At 34.0% G+C, this 14406-nt stretch overlaps 1 protein-coding gene across 6 annotated transcripts; it reads left to right on the top strand.

Annotated features, from left to right (window-relative positions):
* The first annotated feature begins 2342 nt into the window (after nucleotides 1-2342).
* Nucleotides 2343-9581, top strand: LOC134251379 (stress-activated protein kinase JNK-like). 6 transcript variants are annotated; one of them, XM_062733774.1, is made up of 12 exons: nucleotides 2343-2464; nucleotides 2923-3072; nucleotides 4867-4996; nucleotides 5102-5160; nucleotides 5321-5459; nucleotides 5807-5972; nucleotides 6179-6250; nucleotides 7068-7390; nucleotides 7540-7603; nucleotides 7921-8007; nucleotides 8204-8230; nucleotides 9220-9581. In XM_062733774.1, exons 2-12 carry the CDS (start codon nucleotides 2954-2956, stop codon nucleotides 9222-9224), a joined length of 1191 nt encoding a protein of 396 aa, XP_062589758.1. In that variant the 5' UTR covers nucleotides 2343-2464; nucleotides 2923-2953; the 3' UTR covers nucleotides 9225-9581. The 6 variants fall into 6 exon arrangements, with proteins under 6 accessions (XP_062589758.1, XP_062589755.1, XP_062589756.1 ...); XM_062733771.1 differs by having other exon boundaries at nucleotides 9269-9581; XM_062733772.1 differs by having other exon boundaries at nucleotides 7068-7378; nucleotides 9269-9581.
* Nucleotides 9582-14406: the final 4825 nt, after the last annotated feature.

The following is a 14406-nucleotide window of genomic DNA, read 5'->3' on the forward strand; positions in this document are numbered from 1 at the left end:
GTGCATGCACGTGCATTTTGCTCTGATTGGCTGAAACTAAAGTCTCAATATCTTTCTTGTTTTTTGATGAAATCCTTAGAAATTTTGAAAATAGCCATGCATTAGGATATCCTACAACATGATATATAGCAATTATCATGAAAACACGTGCATGCACGTGCGCTGCAATCTGATTGGCTTAAACTTTAAATAACTATAACTCCCTTAATTTTCAACCAAACAGGATGAGATTTGGAACATAGATAGATATATTTGACTACAACAAAAAAATATCACCATGCACATACATACACGTGCATGTACTTGCGCTGCAATCTGATTGGTTGAAACTTTAAACAACTATAACTCCCTTGGTTTTCAACCAAACGGGATGGGATTTGTACAAAGATAGATGTAACGGAAAGGTATGGTCATTATGCTCATGCATGCACGTGCGAGCACGTATGCGCACGTGAAATGAGCAAAATAAAAAACACTTGAATGAGCTAACTTTTTAAAACTTTTGGATTAAATACTTTAATGTTTAGTATATTAAAATATATAGATTGTGTAGACAAGATGATATGGTCATTACGCACATGCATTCACATGCGCACGCGTGCAATGCTAAAATTTGAATGAACTTTCTACACTTCTTAATAAACGTTGTTAAAGTTTCAAAGGCAACGAGTTTGTCTTATTTATGAAAATATGGCACCAAAAGGGAATTTCATACAATTAGCACTAGTTAATTCTTATTATTATTTTTCTTCCTGGGAAAATTTTGTCCGCGAGTGATCTTGTAAACTACACATCCGACTTAGGTATACCTTTTTAGGGTAAGTAGGCATGTTATGTAGATTTGTGATCAAGGTCATTTTGCGCGCACGTGCTTGCAAGAGCGCGGGCAAAACTTAAATTGACCAATATAAAATGGATATAACCGTAACTTTTCTATTTTGTGACGAAACGTTTTGAAACTTATAATGTAAGGATATATTAGTAGTAAGCACAAGATGACATGGTCAGAATAGCAAGATTGCACGCGCATGCACGTGCGCTTTGCTCTGATTGGCTGAAACTAAAGTCTCAATATCTTTTTTGTTTTTTGAGAAAATCATTTGAAATTTTGAACATAGTCATATATTAGGGAGATCTACAGCCTGTATTATAAGATTTATCATGAAAGCATGTGCATGCACATGTGCTTAATCGCACGTGCAACACGAGAAATGTCAAATATCATTGATACATACGTAACTATTTAAATTATTGATGAAATGCTTTGAAACTCATATTAAAAGTATATATTAGAAGCATAGACAAAATGACATGGTCAAAAAAAAGACGCGCATGCACGTGCGCTTCGCTTGATTGGCTGAAACTAAAGTTTCAATATCTTTCTTGTTTCTTGTCATAATCCTTTGAAATTTTGAACATAGACCTACATTATGAAGATCTACAGCATGATGTATAAGAATTTTCATGAAAGCATGCGCATGCCCGTGTGCTGCAATCTGATTGGCTGAAACTTTAAATGGCTGTATCTCCTTTGACGAAATGCTTTGAAATTTAAAATATAGTCATGCATTAGGATATCCTACAATATGATATAGAAAAAAAATCATGAAATCATGCGCATGCAGATGCGCTGCAATCTGATTGGCTTAAACTTGAAATGGCTAAAACTCTCTTGTTTTTCAACCAAACAGGATGGGATTAGAACATAGATAGATATAAGGGACTCCTACAAGAAGGTATGGTCATCATGCACGTGCACGCAGCTGCGTGCATTTGGAACGAGTGAAATAAAAATACATTTGAAAGAGTGATTTTTCATACTTTTGGACCGAATGCTTTAATATATTGTATATTTAAATATGTAGATAATGTAGACAAGATGATATGATTATAACGCACATGCATTAACATGCGCACGGGTGCAATGCTAAAATTTGAATATAATTGGTATCCTTCTGAGAAAACGTTGTTAAAGTCAAAAATGCACAGAGTTTGTCTTATTTAATTAAGCTTACAGGGAATATGGCACAAAAAAAGGAGTTGGGGAGCGTTTGGGGAACATCTGTAACAGTTCCCGTTACAATTAGCACTAGTTGCCATTGATTTTCCTTGGGCAGCATAATTTTATTCAATTGATTTGCCCATTTGAAGAGCACAAATTATAAGAATTCAGACCTTTCCAAGAAAAGAATTGCCATACAATAAATGTTGAACATTCAGCATTTCAAAGATGGCATGATGAATGGAAATGAAAAATTCTTCCCCATGTTAAATATTTATACATGTACAGTTCATATAATTTTTATTTCAGTATATTTTTAAACAATATTGACTATATTTACATGAATTGCATTAAAAGGTTGTGGCTTGTAAAAGTGATGTGAAATTGTGAAGCAGAACTAATTAAAAGTCATCCATACCAGTCAACTTTTGTGAAATTTACATGCAGATGCATTTAATTCTGGTAAGATACTTTACTACTGAATTTTGCCATCAACTCAATTCAGACTTCTCTGATTTATAAAATAATTTCATATGAAAATTTACCTCCAGTTTCTGTCCATGAGTTAAGACTGTATATATCAGAAGATGTCCTTATTTGTGACAGGCATGGGCCCATGGAAGAGGGTATACTGTGCTGATAGTCTAAAAAATAAAGGAGGGGGAAATACAATACCTCTCATTTTCAAGACATAATCTACAATATGTTTTAACTGCATATAGAATTAGGCTTTTAATAGTGGTGTTATGACTAGGAGTATTTTGTAAAAAAATAAATGTTCTAAACATTAAAGAGAAGTGCTGTTGAGGAAAAATACTACAATGTACTGTACACTGGTTTCTATGAATGCAATGTTAGATACATATTAAAAAAATTTTGATTCTTGTCTGTATGCAAACAATGCTAATTTTTCTGTTTAGATGGATACCAAGGAAAACTAACAGAATCATAATGAGTGAGACAGCCTCCAACACGTACCACACTGTGGAGGTGGGGGATTCCACATTTGACATTCTAGAACGTTACAGTAATCTCAAACCTATAGGATCTGGTGCTCAGGGAATTGTTTGGTAAGTTACAGGAGATTTCCACTGTCTAGAATACTACAGTAATCTCAAACCTATAGGATCTGGTGAATCACCAATCAGGGTATTGTTTGGTAAGATATAGGGGATTTCCACTTTCTAGAATATCACAGTAATCTCAAACCTATAGGATCTGGTGAATCACCAATCAGGGAATTGTTTGGTAAGTTACAGGGGATTTCCACTTTCTAGAATATCACAGTAATCTCAAACCTATAGGATCAAGTGCCCAGGGAATTGTTTGGTAAGTTATGGGGTATTTCCACTTTCTAGAACGCTACAATAATCTCAAACCTATAGGATCAAGTGCCCAGGGTACTGATTGGTAAGTTATAGGAGATTTCCACTTTCTAGAACACTACAGTAATCTGAAACCTATAGGATCTGTTGCCCAGGGAATTGTTTGGTAAGTTATAGGGGATTCCAATTTCTAGAATGCTATAGTAGTTTCGAACCTCTAGGTTTCCCTGCTTAGCGAACTGTTTGGTAGGTTTACATGGTTAAAGGGGATTCCACATTCTAGAATGCTAAAATACCTGGAAATACCAAACCTAAAGGATATTGTGTTCAGAATTGTTTGGTAAATTACCGAGAGGAAATCCATGTGCCGTCTAAGTTTTATAGTATAGGTCATTTTTCGGTTAAAGTACAGAATAAAATCCTTCCCTGTATACTAAAATAAAATTAATAATGATATATGTATGTATCATGACAGTAAAGATACAGTTGGTATAGACTAACTTAGTTATAGGAAGTGATATGGTGCGGGCTTTGTTACTATGAACTTTTCAGTTTCACAGTGTATTAAGTGTGCTTCCTTTAAAAATATATGAAAATTAATCGGCAGGTAAATTTTGGTTTCATCAACAAATCCTTATATAAATACCAGATTGAACTTGACGTTTTGCATAAATATTAAATTATAATGCTGTGTGCTCAGTGTAACTTTAATATTTGGCATTTCTTAGAAATGAAATATTTGCAGCATGAAGCTTAAAAAAATAAATTATTCAAAAGATGGCAGAGAATAAAACTGCTTTAACTGTGTTTGAAGGGAAATTATAAAAGTTGAAGTCTGAATTTCTGTTTAATGGAAAGCATTATATCATAATTTTCCTGTTCTGAGTCATGCATAAAATTAATTTGATATGAACGATTTTTATAAAAAGCCATGAATAGCATCACACTTACAAATGATATTTAATTTCAACATATCTAAATGATCATAGTCATAAATAAATAACTTGTGTTGAATATGAGTTCTGTGAATCCACTCATCAGATTAACAGTCAATGAGAAAAAGTTATAACAAAGAGAATAAGCACTTACAGTTTTGGCCCAAAAACCTCCGGGTTACAGGAAGCAGGAATATGGCTTTTCGTGGTGCTAGGTTCTGGGAAGAGGATAAGGACATTAAATTGATTTTGTTTAATTAATCAGATCTGATGTTAATTGTGTCAACCTGTACACAGAGAATCTGTACTATTATACATTATAACTATAAACAGTCATACAGTTTTGTTTAAGTACACTTAAACTTATTTGACTGACTTCATAGACTGATACTTTATGAGGGTGATTCCTAATTCAAGTTTTCGGTTTGGAAACACAGTCAACATTAAATGAGATTTTCTGTCATTGTTTTATTAGGCCCAAATTTGTGCATCATTTCTTTCACATTGATTCTTGTACATCAAGTTAAATTATACATATTTTCTAGGCTGAGCTAATATTTGTGTATCATCGTTAATGATATAATTGTTAAATTTTTATTTTCAGTGCTGCCTATGATGCTGTTACTGGGCAGAATGTTGCCATTAAAAAACTTAGCCGTCCTTTCCAAAATGTCACCCATGCTAAACGAGCATATAGGGAATTTGTGTTAATGAAGTTAGTCAACCATAAAAATGTAAGTTCAAGTATTTTTGAAAAGTAATATTAGAATTCTGCTTTGATTTGCATGTATATTTACATAAACAATACAAGTTAAAAAAAAATTGATAACTCTTTACAGATTATTGGATTATTAAATGCATTCACACCACAGAAATCTCTGGAGGAGTTTCAAGATGTGTAAGTGTTTTATTCTCAGTGATTTCCTCTATTCAATACATTATACTTATCATGTGTACATTAAATACTTTAAGAACTCTCTAGGTCTCAAGGATAAAATATTGAGTTAAAAATAGAGTGAATGAAACAATAATGTTATTACTATGTCTACTTAAAACAGATATCTAGTGATGGAGTTGATGGATGCTAATCTGTGCCAAGTCATCAACATGGATCTAGACCATGAGAGAATGTCCTATTTGTTGTATCAAATGTTGTGTGGTATTAAGCATCTGCATTCAGCAGGCATTATACACAGGGTGAGTGGTGTGATTCGTGTTCAGATATATAAAATGTGCTACTATTCATTCCACATTCAATTTACATTAGAATTTTGATATCATGAACATAGATATCTTGAATACCATGGCTGTTTCGAAGTATTTTCAAAGTCCAACCACTTACTTTAAAAGTATTTTACCCTTGATATCTGGGATCTTGACTTCAGATATATTTCTCCGTCACATCTAGTTCGAAACAACAAGAATTGACTGTGTTTGTACAGATGTAGAAAAATGTATGCAGCAATTAATTTACTGCAAGATATTTTGTTATTCATGATATACATTTCTGTGGAATAAAATTTTTACACATTTTTTTTTTGCAGGATCTGAAACCAAGCAATATTGTTGTAAAATCAGACTGCACTTTGAAAATCCTGGACTTTGGCTTGGCACGAACGCAGGGTACAGGTTTCATGATGACACCCTATGTAGTAACTCGTTATTACAGAGCTCCCGAGGTCATCCTAGGAATGGGATACACAGACAATGGTAAGGTTTATTTAAAGTAGAATTGACAACAATTATTTTGGGTTTTAATTTATTTTTATGATATATCTAGTATGTAAAATTTTGACAATACATATACAACCATAATAGGGTCATTGCACAAAGACTTACATGTACTTTTACATCTTGTTTTAAAAAGCTTTAATATGGATTGATTTACATGTAGTTGTATTTGTATCATGTTTCAGTGGACATATGGAGTGTGGGGTGTATCATGGCAGAACTCATAAGAGGAGCTGTCATGTTTCCTGGAAGTGATCGTATCCTCTAACTTTTAGCTATAAAACAAGATAAGTTTTATCTGATGCCCTAATATGGAAGCTTAAAGTTTCTCAAATGCAAGTCAAACTCCAATGTCAAGGTCAAAATTTTTTGTATCTTAATAAAGGTCTTTTCACAAGGAATACACCTGTAAAGTATGAAAGCCCTAGCACTATCTGTTCAAAAGTTATGGCAAAGGTTAATTTTTTTTAATGGGTCAAACTCGAAGGTCAAGGTCAAAAATATTTACACCTTATGAAAGGTCTTGTCACTGTGAATACACATGTGAAATATGAAAGCAATTGCACCAACAGTTCAAAAGTTATAGCCAAGGTTATAGTTTGGAAATTTTTGGTAATAGATTTAATGGTACCCCAAAAAAGGTCTTGTCATAAGGAATACATCTGTGAAATATGGAAGCTATAGCCCCATGCATTTAAAAGTAATTTGCAAGGATAAAGTTTTTGCAGAAAAACAGACAGACAGATGGACAGACAGGACAAAAACTATATACCCCCTAATCTTCAATAAAAGGGCATAAAAATAAAAGAATGGGCTTTATTCAAAAGATTATTAGAATATTTCATTGTCTTTAGGACAGTGAATCAAAACTCTCATTGCTGAAAATGTTTTGAAAAGAAATTGGTTACACGTCTTTTAAACTTAAATGAATGCACATAATAGTATCTTTCCACAATAATGTCAATTAATTCTTAGTGGAGGAGTACTAAAAGGCTCATAAATTAATGCTAAGCATACAAAACAAGTACTGTGGTTTTAGTAAAAATGGAAAGTATTTCTTTAATAATGAAATAGATATTGATCAATGGAACAAGATAATTGAACAGTTAGGAACACCTTCTAGAGAATTCATGCAGAGGCTGCAGCCTACAGTGCGTAACTATGTGGAGAATCGTCCGCGCTATGCAGGATATAGCTTTGAGAGACTATTCCCTGACGTTATATTTCCACAGGACAGTCAGGAACACGCTGGACTGAGGGCCAGTATGGCTCGTGATTTGTTGTCCAAAATGTTAGTGATAGACCCCGAAAAAAGAATAACCACAACTGAGGCGTTACAGCATCCATACATTAATGTCTGGTATGACGAACAGGAAGTGAATGGGGTAAGCTTCACAGTGGGATGAATTGGAGTGTTCTCATATGTTTGATGAATGATTCATAAATTTGTATATTTATGGTGATATTAAAAGAAAGTTGACAGAATTTAAACTCAACGTACATGTAATTCTTTCATTTTCTAAGTGCTGTATTTACTGGTTTTCAGCCAGCACCTGCGCCTTATGACCACACTGTAGATGAGCAGGAACACACAGTGGAACAATGGAAAGGTGGGTTTATTTTTACAGCAGTGTTGGATTTGTTTTGATTTGATTCCTGCTGTGAAGTCTCGGTTTTATAAAAGATAAGAATGTCCCTCTCTTATGTACATTTATTAGAAAAATAAAATCTTCATTGCACAGTGTGTAAAAAAAGTCTTATATGATTTCATGATAAGATTTTAGAATTTATGTGGTAGTTGAAACTGCCCACTTTTTTTTTACTCAAAGACATTCTGTTATGTAGCAGATGCAGCTTTTTTCACAGAAGAATAAAAGAGTATACCCCTTACATATTTTAATTAAGTGGTGTATGTTATTCATTGTAGAATTAATCTATAATGAAGTTATGTCATATGAAAACCAAGGTCAAAACCCTGGAAAACAGCCAGCACAACCTATGCAAAATCACTCAGGTGAGTTTGTCCCAATCAAAGCTTAAAGTTCTAAATCTGTCTCTTATTTGTTAAAACATGAACATTTACTTGAAAAATTAATCAAAAATATTGGACTGGTAAGTGCTATAATAAATGAACAGATTCCAGGAAGTCTTGTTTTACATATTTATATACTAGTACACAACTCTGTTGAATGAGAACTGCTTTTCTTCAGAGATGAGTATGGATCTACAAAAAGCAGGTATTGCCTGTAAGCCCACAGAATGCCTTCCTTCAAATTTGGTGCCTGAAGCAAAACATTGAAAAAGTCAGCCAGCTTCTCTCCCATTGCTTGTTTTAAAGAAATATTTGATAAATTGTTACATAAGTTGTTTCTTTTCAATCTTCCATTCAGAAATATTGGTGCTGGCTCGTGTTTTGTTGGAAATGCTTTGGTTGTTTAATCTGCATCAGATCAAGGCTTCCATTTAGTACAGTAGTAGTTTCTCTCCCTAATGGTTAAAATTCTAATCTGTATGTTGTTCTTTTAGTTGAAACATTAAATGTAATACATGTACAGTGTATAATTTTGATGTTTAGCTAAATGTCTTGTAAAAACAAAGATGAAGTTTTAATACTAATAAATAATCATTTATTCTAAGTAATAGCCCAATGTATAACTGGTACATGTAGTGGCATTTCATGTTAGGTAGTTAATTACAAAGGAGACCCACAATTTCAGTGCATTAGCTATGAAGACCTTGTCTTGTCTGTCTCCTTAACAAGTTTTGTGAATTTACACTATTCAAGGAAATATGAAGCTTCCTGGTGTCAATCCATTGTCCACAAAAAATAAAGACACTCTCTAGAAGTTACAATTATCTCCCCGGTGAAAGGACTTCCTAAAGATTCTCTACTTCTAGAAGCAAATGTAAAGCCAGATTTGCTTTATGGCTGTGCTTCAAATATTCTTAAGACACAAGCCTATCTGCTATTTGGTATGGGCTTGAAAAAAAAAAAGAAGAAAAAGATATGCTTATTCATTCCCTTTTCAGCACAGATTTGCTTTGACTTGGGGCAAACTTGGGCATGATTTGATCAACATCCAAATGCATGATTTGTCACCATTTTAACTTTATTATTATTAGTGCTAAGAAAACAGAGATCTATTTTAAACCATGGTACTTATAACAAATGAAAAGTCTTTTTTTCAATTATATTTTATGAATGATTCCTATTTATGTATTTCAGCCTGAGACATTACCGTGAGTCATTCAGTAATGTAATATTTGTACTTCAGTGGGAGCTGTGAACAACGAGAGTGATGTGCCCATGGCTGACGGAACTAGTCAGAAATAATGTGTATAGTGCTTGTAATTTATTGGAGCTGGCAGAGTGATGTCCTTCAGCATTGAGAGCTCTGCATTTTAACTGTGATTAGGATATTAATTTAACCCTCTAGATGCAAAATGCTTCATGTTGATTATTTTAACTGGCCATGTGATTTTTTTTTTATTTTGTCAAATTTTGTCCTGTGTGCATGTTTTGTTTTTTGTCTTGGAATTTTTCAAGTCATTTTGTTTTGCTTATAAAAAAATATTCAGAAACTTGAATACTGTAAATCACTTTTTATTCGCGAGAACTTTATTTTCACGTATTCAGAAACTTGTATAATAGTATTCTTAAGATTATATAGAGCTATAACCACAATTCGTGAAAATTTTGTCTCGCTTATGCACATTCGAAAATAAGGTGTGGTAAGTGATCTACAGTATCTGAAATTTCTTCATTGCACATTCAGATGGTATTCTGTATATGAATAAATGTGTACAGAAATGTAAGAAAAAAAGAGAAGGTTCTTAACATATTTAAATATCCTAGAATGATTTGGAATCTCAAATGTATCTGATACCTGTAAGAAATACCATAGATAAGTGGTAAATTTCAATGTATGATGAAGGGTTTGCAAATTTTCATGCATGTCCCATATATTTGTTTTGTGATAAATTTTATTTTAAAAATGAATTATCTTTCTACAAAGTGTGTGAAAATTGGGATTAGTTTCCTTTATTGCTACAGTGTGCTGTTGTGTGTTTGGTATTACATGAGAGAGGAGTTACCTGTCCCTTAAATGATTTGTCTGTATGTAACGAAGTATGACAGAGGTTGTCAATAATTTGTGTGCAATACTAAAATATACATGTATGTTATGTTCACAGTGATTTTACGTAGGATGTCTGACATTATAATAACCATAAGTTATTTGTAAGTAGATGAATTGTATATATACAATGTATGTATGAAGTGGTGACCTCTGAGAAAGGTCACACTATGTCAAGGTCAATTTCAGGAATCTCTTTGAAGTTGACACACATTCCATGTCAATATTTAGTGTGCTCTACTTTGGAAATCCTTTTTCCCCATATATTTTGTCACTTGTGAAATTTACACTCTGTGAGAACAGCTGATGAGAATGTTTCAAGACCCCTAGGTGAAACTGTTGATGTTTATATATTGCATAACTATGTCTTAATCGTAGAATAACTCTGATATGTGTTTATAGATATTTTTTGGTCTTCCAATCTTTTAATTAGAACTTAAACCACTCGTATTATTGTCATTTTAATTAAGTGAAGATTGGGAGTTTGTAAATTGAATCTATCATTTATGATATATTTAGCACTCTGGCATCACTGATGTGGTCTTTATAAGGAAATATCAAGTAAGGTTTATATCAATATGATAGTTTTAACAAAAAAATATAAACAAGAAAACAGTCATACATAAACTGTATAACTGAAAGATGTATAGTAGAAGAGAAGTGGGGTCTGATTAACTCTTGTGATTGATTAATCATGCATTTAATTTAATGAAATTACAAAATTAATTTTTTCTGGAATATACAGTATTGAAAACAAACGGAAATCTTGTTTATCTTTTGCTTCATCAGTGATTATGTTTTTGATTTGCTGCTAAATTATGGAGCTCCTTTTGCAGTAGCTCTGATTCTGACCTCAGTCTTGTTTTCTGCTTATGATGAGGCTGCAATTTGTTTCCTGCATAGTATTACTGATATCTTTATCATGTCCATTATGTATCTCCAATGCTGGCATGGAAAAATAATAAAAAGGGATGTAATTTTCATGTAGTTTTGTCTCTCAGTGGTGACTGATTAATGTTTAAGTAATTTATAGGACTAGATCTTTCTTCTCTCTTCCAACTTCAGTTACTTTATATGTACTAAATTAAATTGAAATATAGTGCAGTCTCTGGGTATTGAGTGGTTGGCATGATCACTAGCCCTACACATTTCTATGCAATATATTATATTCTGTTGCAATTTATAAATGTTATTCATTTCATGATTTAGTCCATTGTTGCCCGCACCAAGGCTACTAAAATAAATACAAAGCCTGCTTTTTTTAGCTCACCTGAGCCAAAGGCTGAAGTGAGATTTTCTGATCGCAACTTGTTAAAGTACACATACAGAATACCTTTTGCAACAATCATTATACCCTGAAAACGAAAGTTAGGGGGAGAATATTGGAATCAGAGCTTGTCCATCTGTAGACGAGATTTTGAATGGACTATTTCTCAGAAACTGTTGCAAGGAATTGTCTGAAAATTTGTACACTTATTATTCACCATATGAAGGTGTGTACCTGGTATTTTCATCATGATTGGATGATTTTTCTGCATTTTACAGGTGTTTATTCATAGCTTATGCTATAACCCCGGTGTCAGTGTTAGCGTCGGCATCCCAGTTAAAGTTTTAGGAGCAGGTCCCTTCCCAAGTAACTATAAGCCCTATCCAGACCAAACTTGCATGGATGATGTATCTAGGGATGGACACTACCAGAATTGCTTCAGATGCTGGATCTGACCTACATTTTCCAGATGAGTGACCAGGTTAAAGTTTTTGGAGCAGGTCCATTCCCAAGTAACTATAAGCCCTATCCAGACCAAACTTGCATGGAATTGCTTGATGCTGATCTGACCTACATTTTCCAGATGAGTGACCAGGTTAAAGTTTTTGGAGCAGGTCCATTCCCAAGTAACTATCTATCCAGACCAAACTTGCATGGATGATGCATAGGGATGCTTCGGATGCTGGATCTGACTACATTTTCCAGATTAGTGACAAGGTTATTCCCAAGTAATTATAAGCCCTACCGGGATCAAACTTGCATGGATGATGCATCTAAGGATGAACAATTGAAACTTGCTGGACCTGATTAACATATTCCAAACGAATAAGCAGGTTAAAATTTTTGGAACAGATCAATCTCCGTGAACTTTCAGATCTATTTAAACAGAACTTGCTTGAATATTGTTGTCAGAATAAATACTAACTCTTAAGAAATTTTGAAAATATGATGTGAGATTTGCATAACTTAAACTGATAACATTCATCGAGCTGAGCTTCATAATCTTCGATTACCTATGTTTAGCTCATCTGAGCCTTAGAAGCGAGCTTATCTGATCACATTTTGTCTGTCTGTCTATCTGTAAACTTTTCACATTTTCGACTTCTTCTCAAGAACTACTGGGCCAATTTTAACCAAACTTGGTACAAAGCATCCCTGGGTGAAGGGGAATTAAATTATTAGAATAAAGGGCCAAGTCCCTTTCCAAGGGGAGATAATCAAGAAAAGAGGGTGGGGTCATTAAAAAATCTTCTTCTGAAGGCCAGAAAAACTAAAACTTATGTGGAAGCATCCTTGTAGTGTAGATTCTATAAAATGTAGATTGTAACATCTGGAGGAGACCTCCAGTAAAGTCAAGTTAAGTATATCACATCATGTTACATGATTATTTCATCCTATTGGTTTAATTTGACTTAGTAATTCAACAGGTTGCTGCCTTTTCTCCATTTTTTCCTCAAGAAAAGCCTGGGTATCCTCTTGCACCGACTTCTCTTCATATTACACTCATTTTTTAAAAAATATCCCACATCTTTCCATATGATGCTATAATTTCAGTAACAATGTCAAGCACAAAACATCTACGGTCAACGTCCATTAACGCTTAATTTATCTACAAGGAAATACAGACCCTCCGAAAGGCGGCCACACCTTTAATCAACCTTCATGGAAGTTCTCACGCCACTGGAAAACTAGTTGCTGTATTTTTCTCAAGCCTGTATCACTCAGTAGAAACGCTTTATAACTTTATTGAAATTTGACATTGTCTAACAATTGAATCATCAACTAATAAAACTAGAGGTACTGTGAGCAATGAGCTCACTAAATGATACCCCCCGCCTCCCATATGAATATAATGGCAGTGTCCATGTTTTGCTCTGGAAAACCCAAAATATATGTCAGATCAAAAAGTAAAATAGGAGGTGCACAATGGCAATATGTAATGAAAATTCTGTGAAAGTTTCATTAAATTTCCTTCCGTGGTACGAGAGGAGTTGCGGATAAGAGATGGGTACCCCAAAGCGTAACAGACGGACGGCAGCCCAGCTTATCACAGAGGCAGAAAAGTGGGAGGGTATATAATAATCGGGATTTCCATCCGTCCGTCCGTTACGCTTTATCTCTTATCCGCAACTCCTCTTATACTACTGAGTGAAATTTAATGAAACTTTCACAGAATCTTTATTACATATTGCCAACGTGCACCTCCTATTTTACTTTTTTATTCGACACGTATTTTAGGTTTCCCATAGCAAAACATGGACATTGCCATTATATGATTACCTATGACATCACATATAGAAGCTTCTGGATAACATTTGATAAGACGAGCTATTCCTTTTTACACATTACCGTAAACAATATATAGCAACACATGGACATTATGGGAGGGGGGGGTATCATTTAGTGAGCTCATTGCTCACAGTTCCTCTCGTTTCTATGTAAAATTTTGATCGTCCATTGTGGCCCCACCCTACACCGTGGGGCCATGATTTGAACAAACTTGAATCTACATGACCTAAGGATGTTTCCATATAAATATGACCAATTATGGCTTTGCTGATCCTGAGAAGAAGATTTTTACAGAATTTTCCTATACATTTCTATGTAAAACTTGGACCGGCCATTGTAACCCTGCCCTACCTTTGGGGGGTCATGATTTGAACAAACTTGAAACTATACTACCTGAGGATATTTCCCCATAAGTTTCATCTTTCCTGGCAAAATGGTTCTTGAGAAGATCTTTTTAAACATGCCACCAAATTTTCACTATTTCTGAATTATCTACCCTTTGATGAGGGTGTGGCCCTTAATTTGAACAAACTTGTATTCCCTTTACCCAAGGATGCTTTATACCAAGTTTAGTTGAAATTAGCCCAGAGGTCAGATGACGGCCAAAATGTGATCAGAAAAACTCACTTGAGCTTTCAGCTGAGGTGAGCTAAAAAGGGGTTATATTTTTTGATAAGAAAAACATATAAGCTCAAGTGTCTTCAGTAAACATATAAAAGAA

This window comes from Saccostrea cucullata, unplaced genomic scaffold, assembly GCF_032062105.1.
Source record: "Saccostrea cucullata isolate Sc308-1 unplaced genomic scaffold, CSIRO_AGI_Scuc_v1 ctg197, whole genome shotgun sequence".
Lineage (NCBI taxonomy): Eukaryota > Metazoa > Mollusca > Bivalvia > Ostreida > Ostreidae > Saccostrea > Saccostrea cuccullata.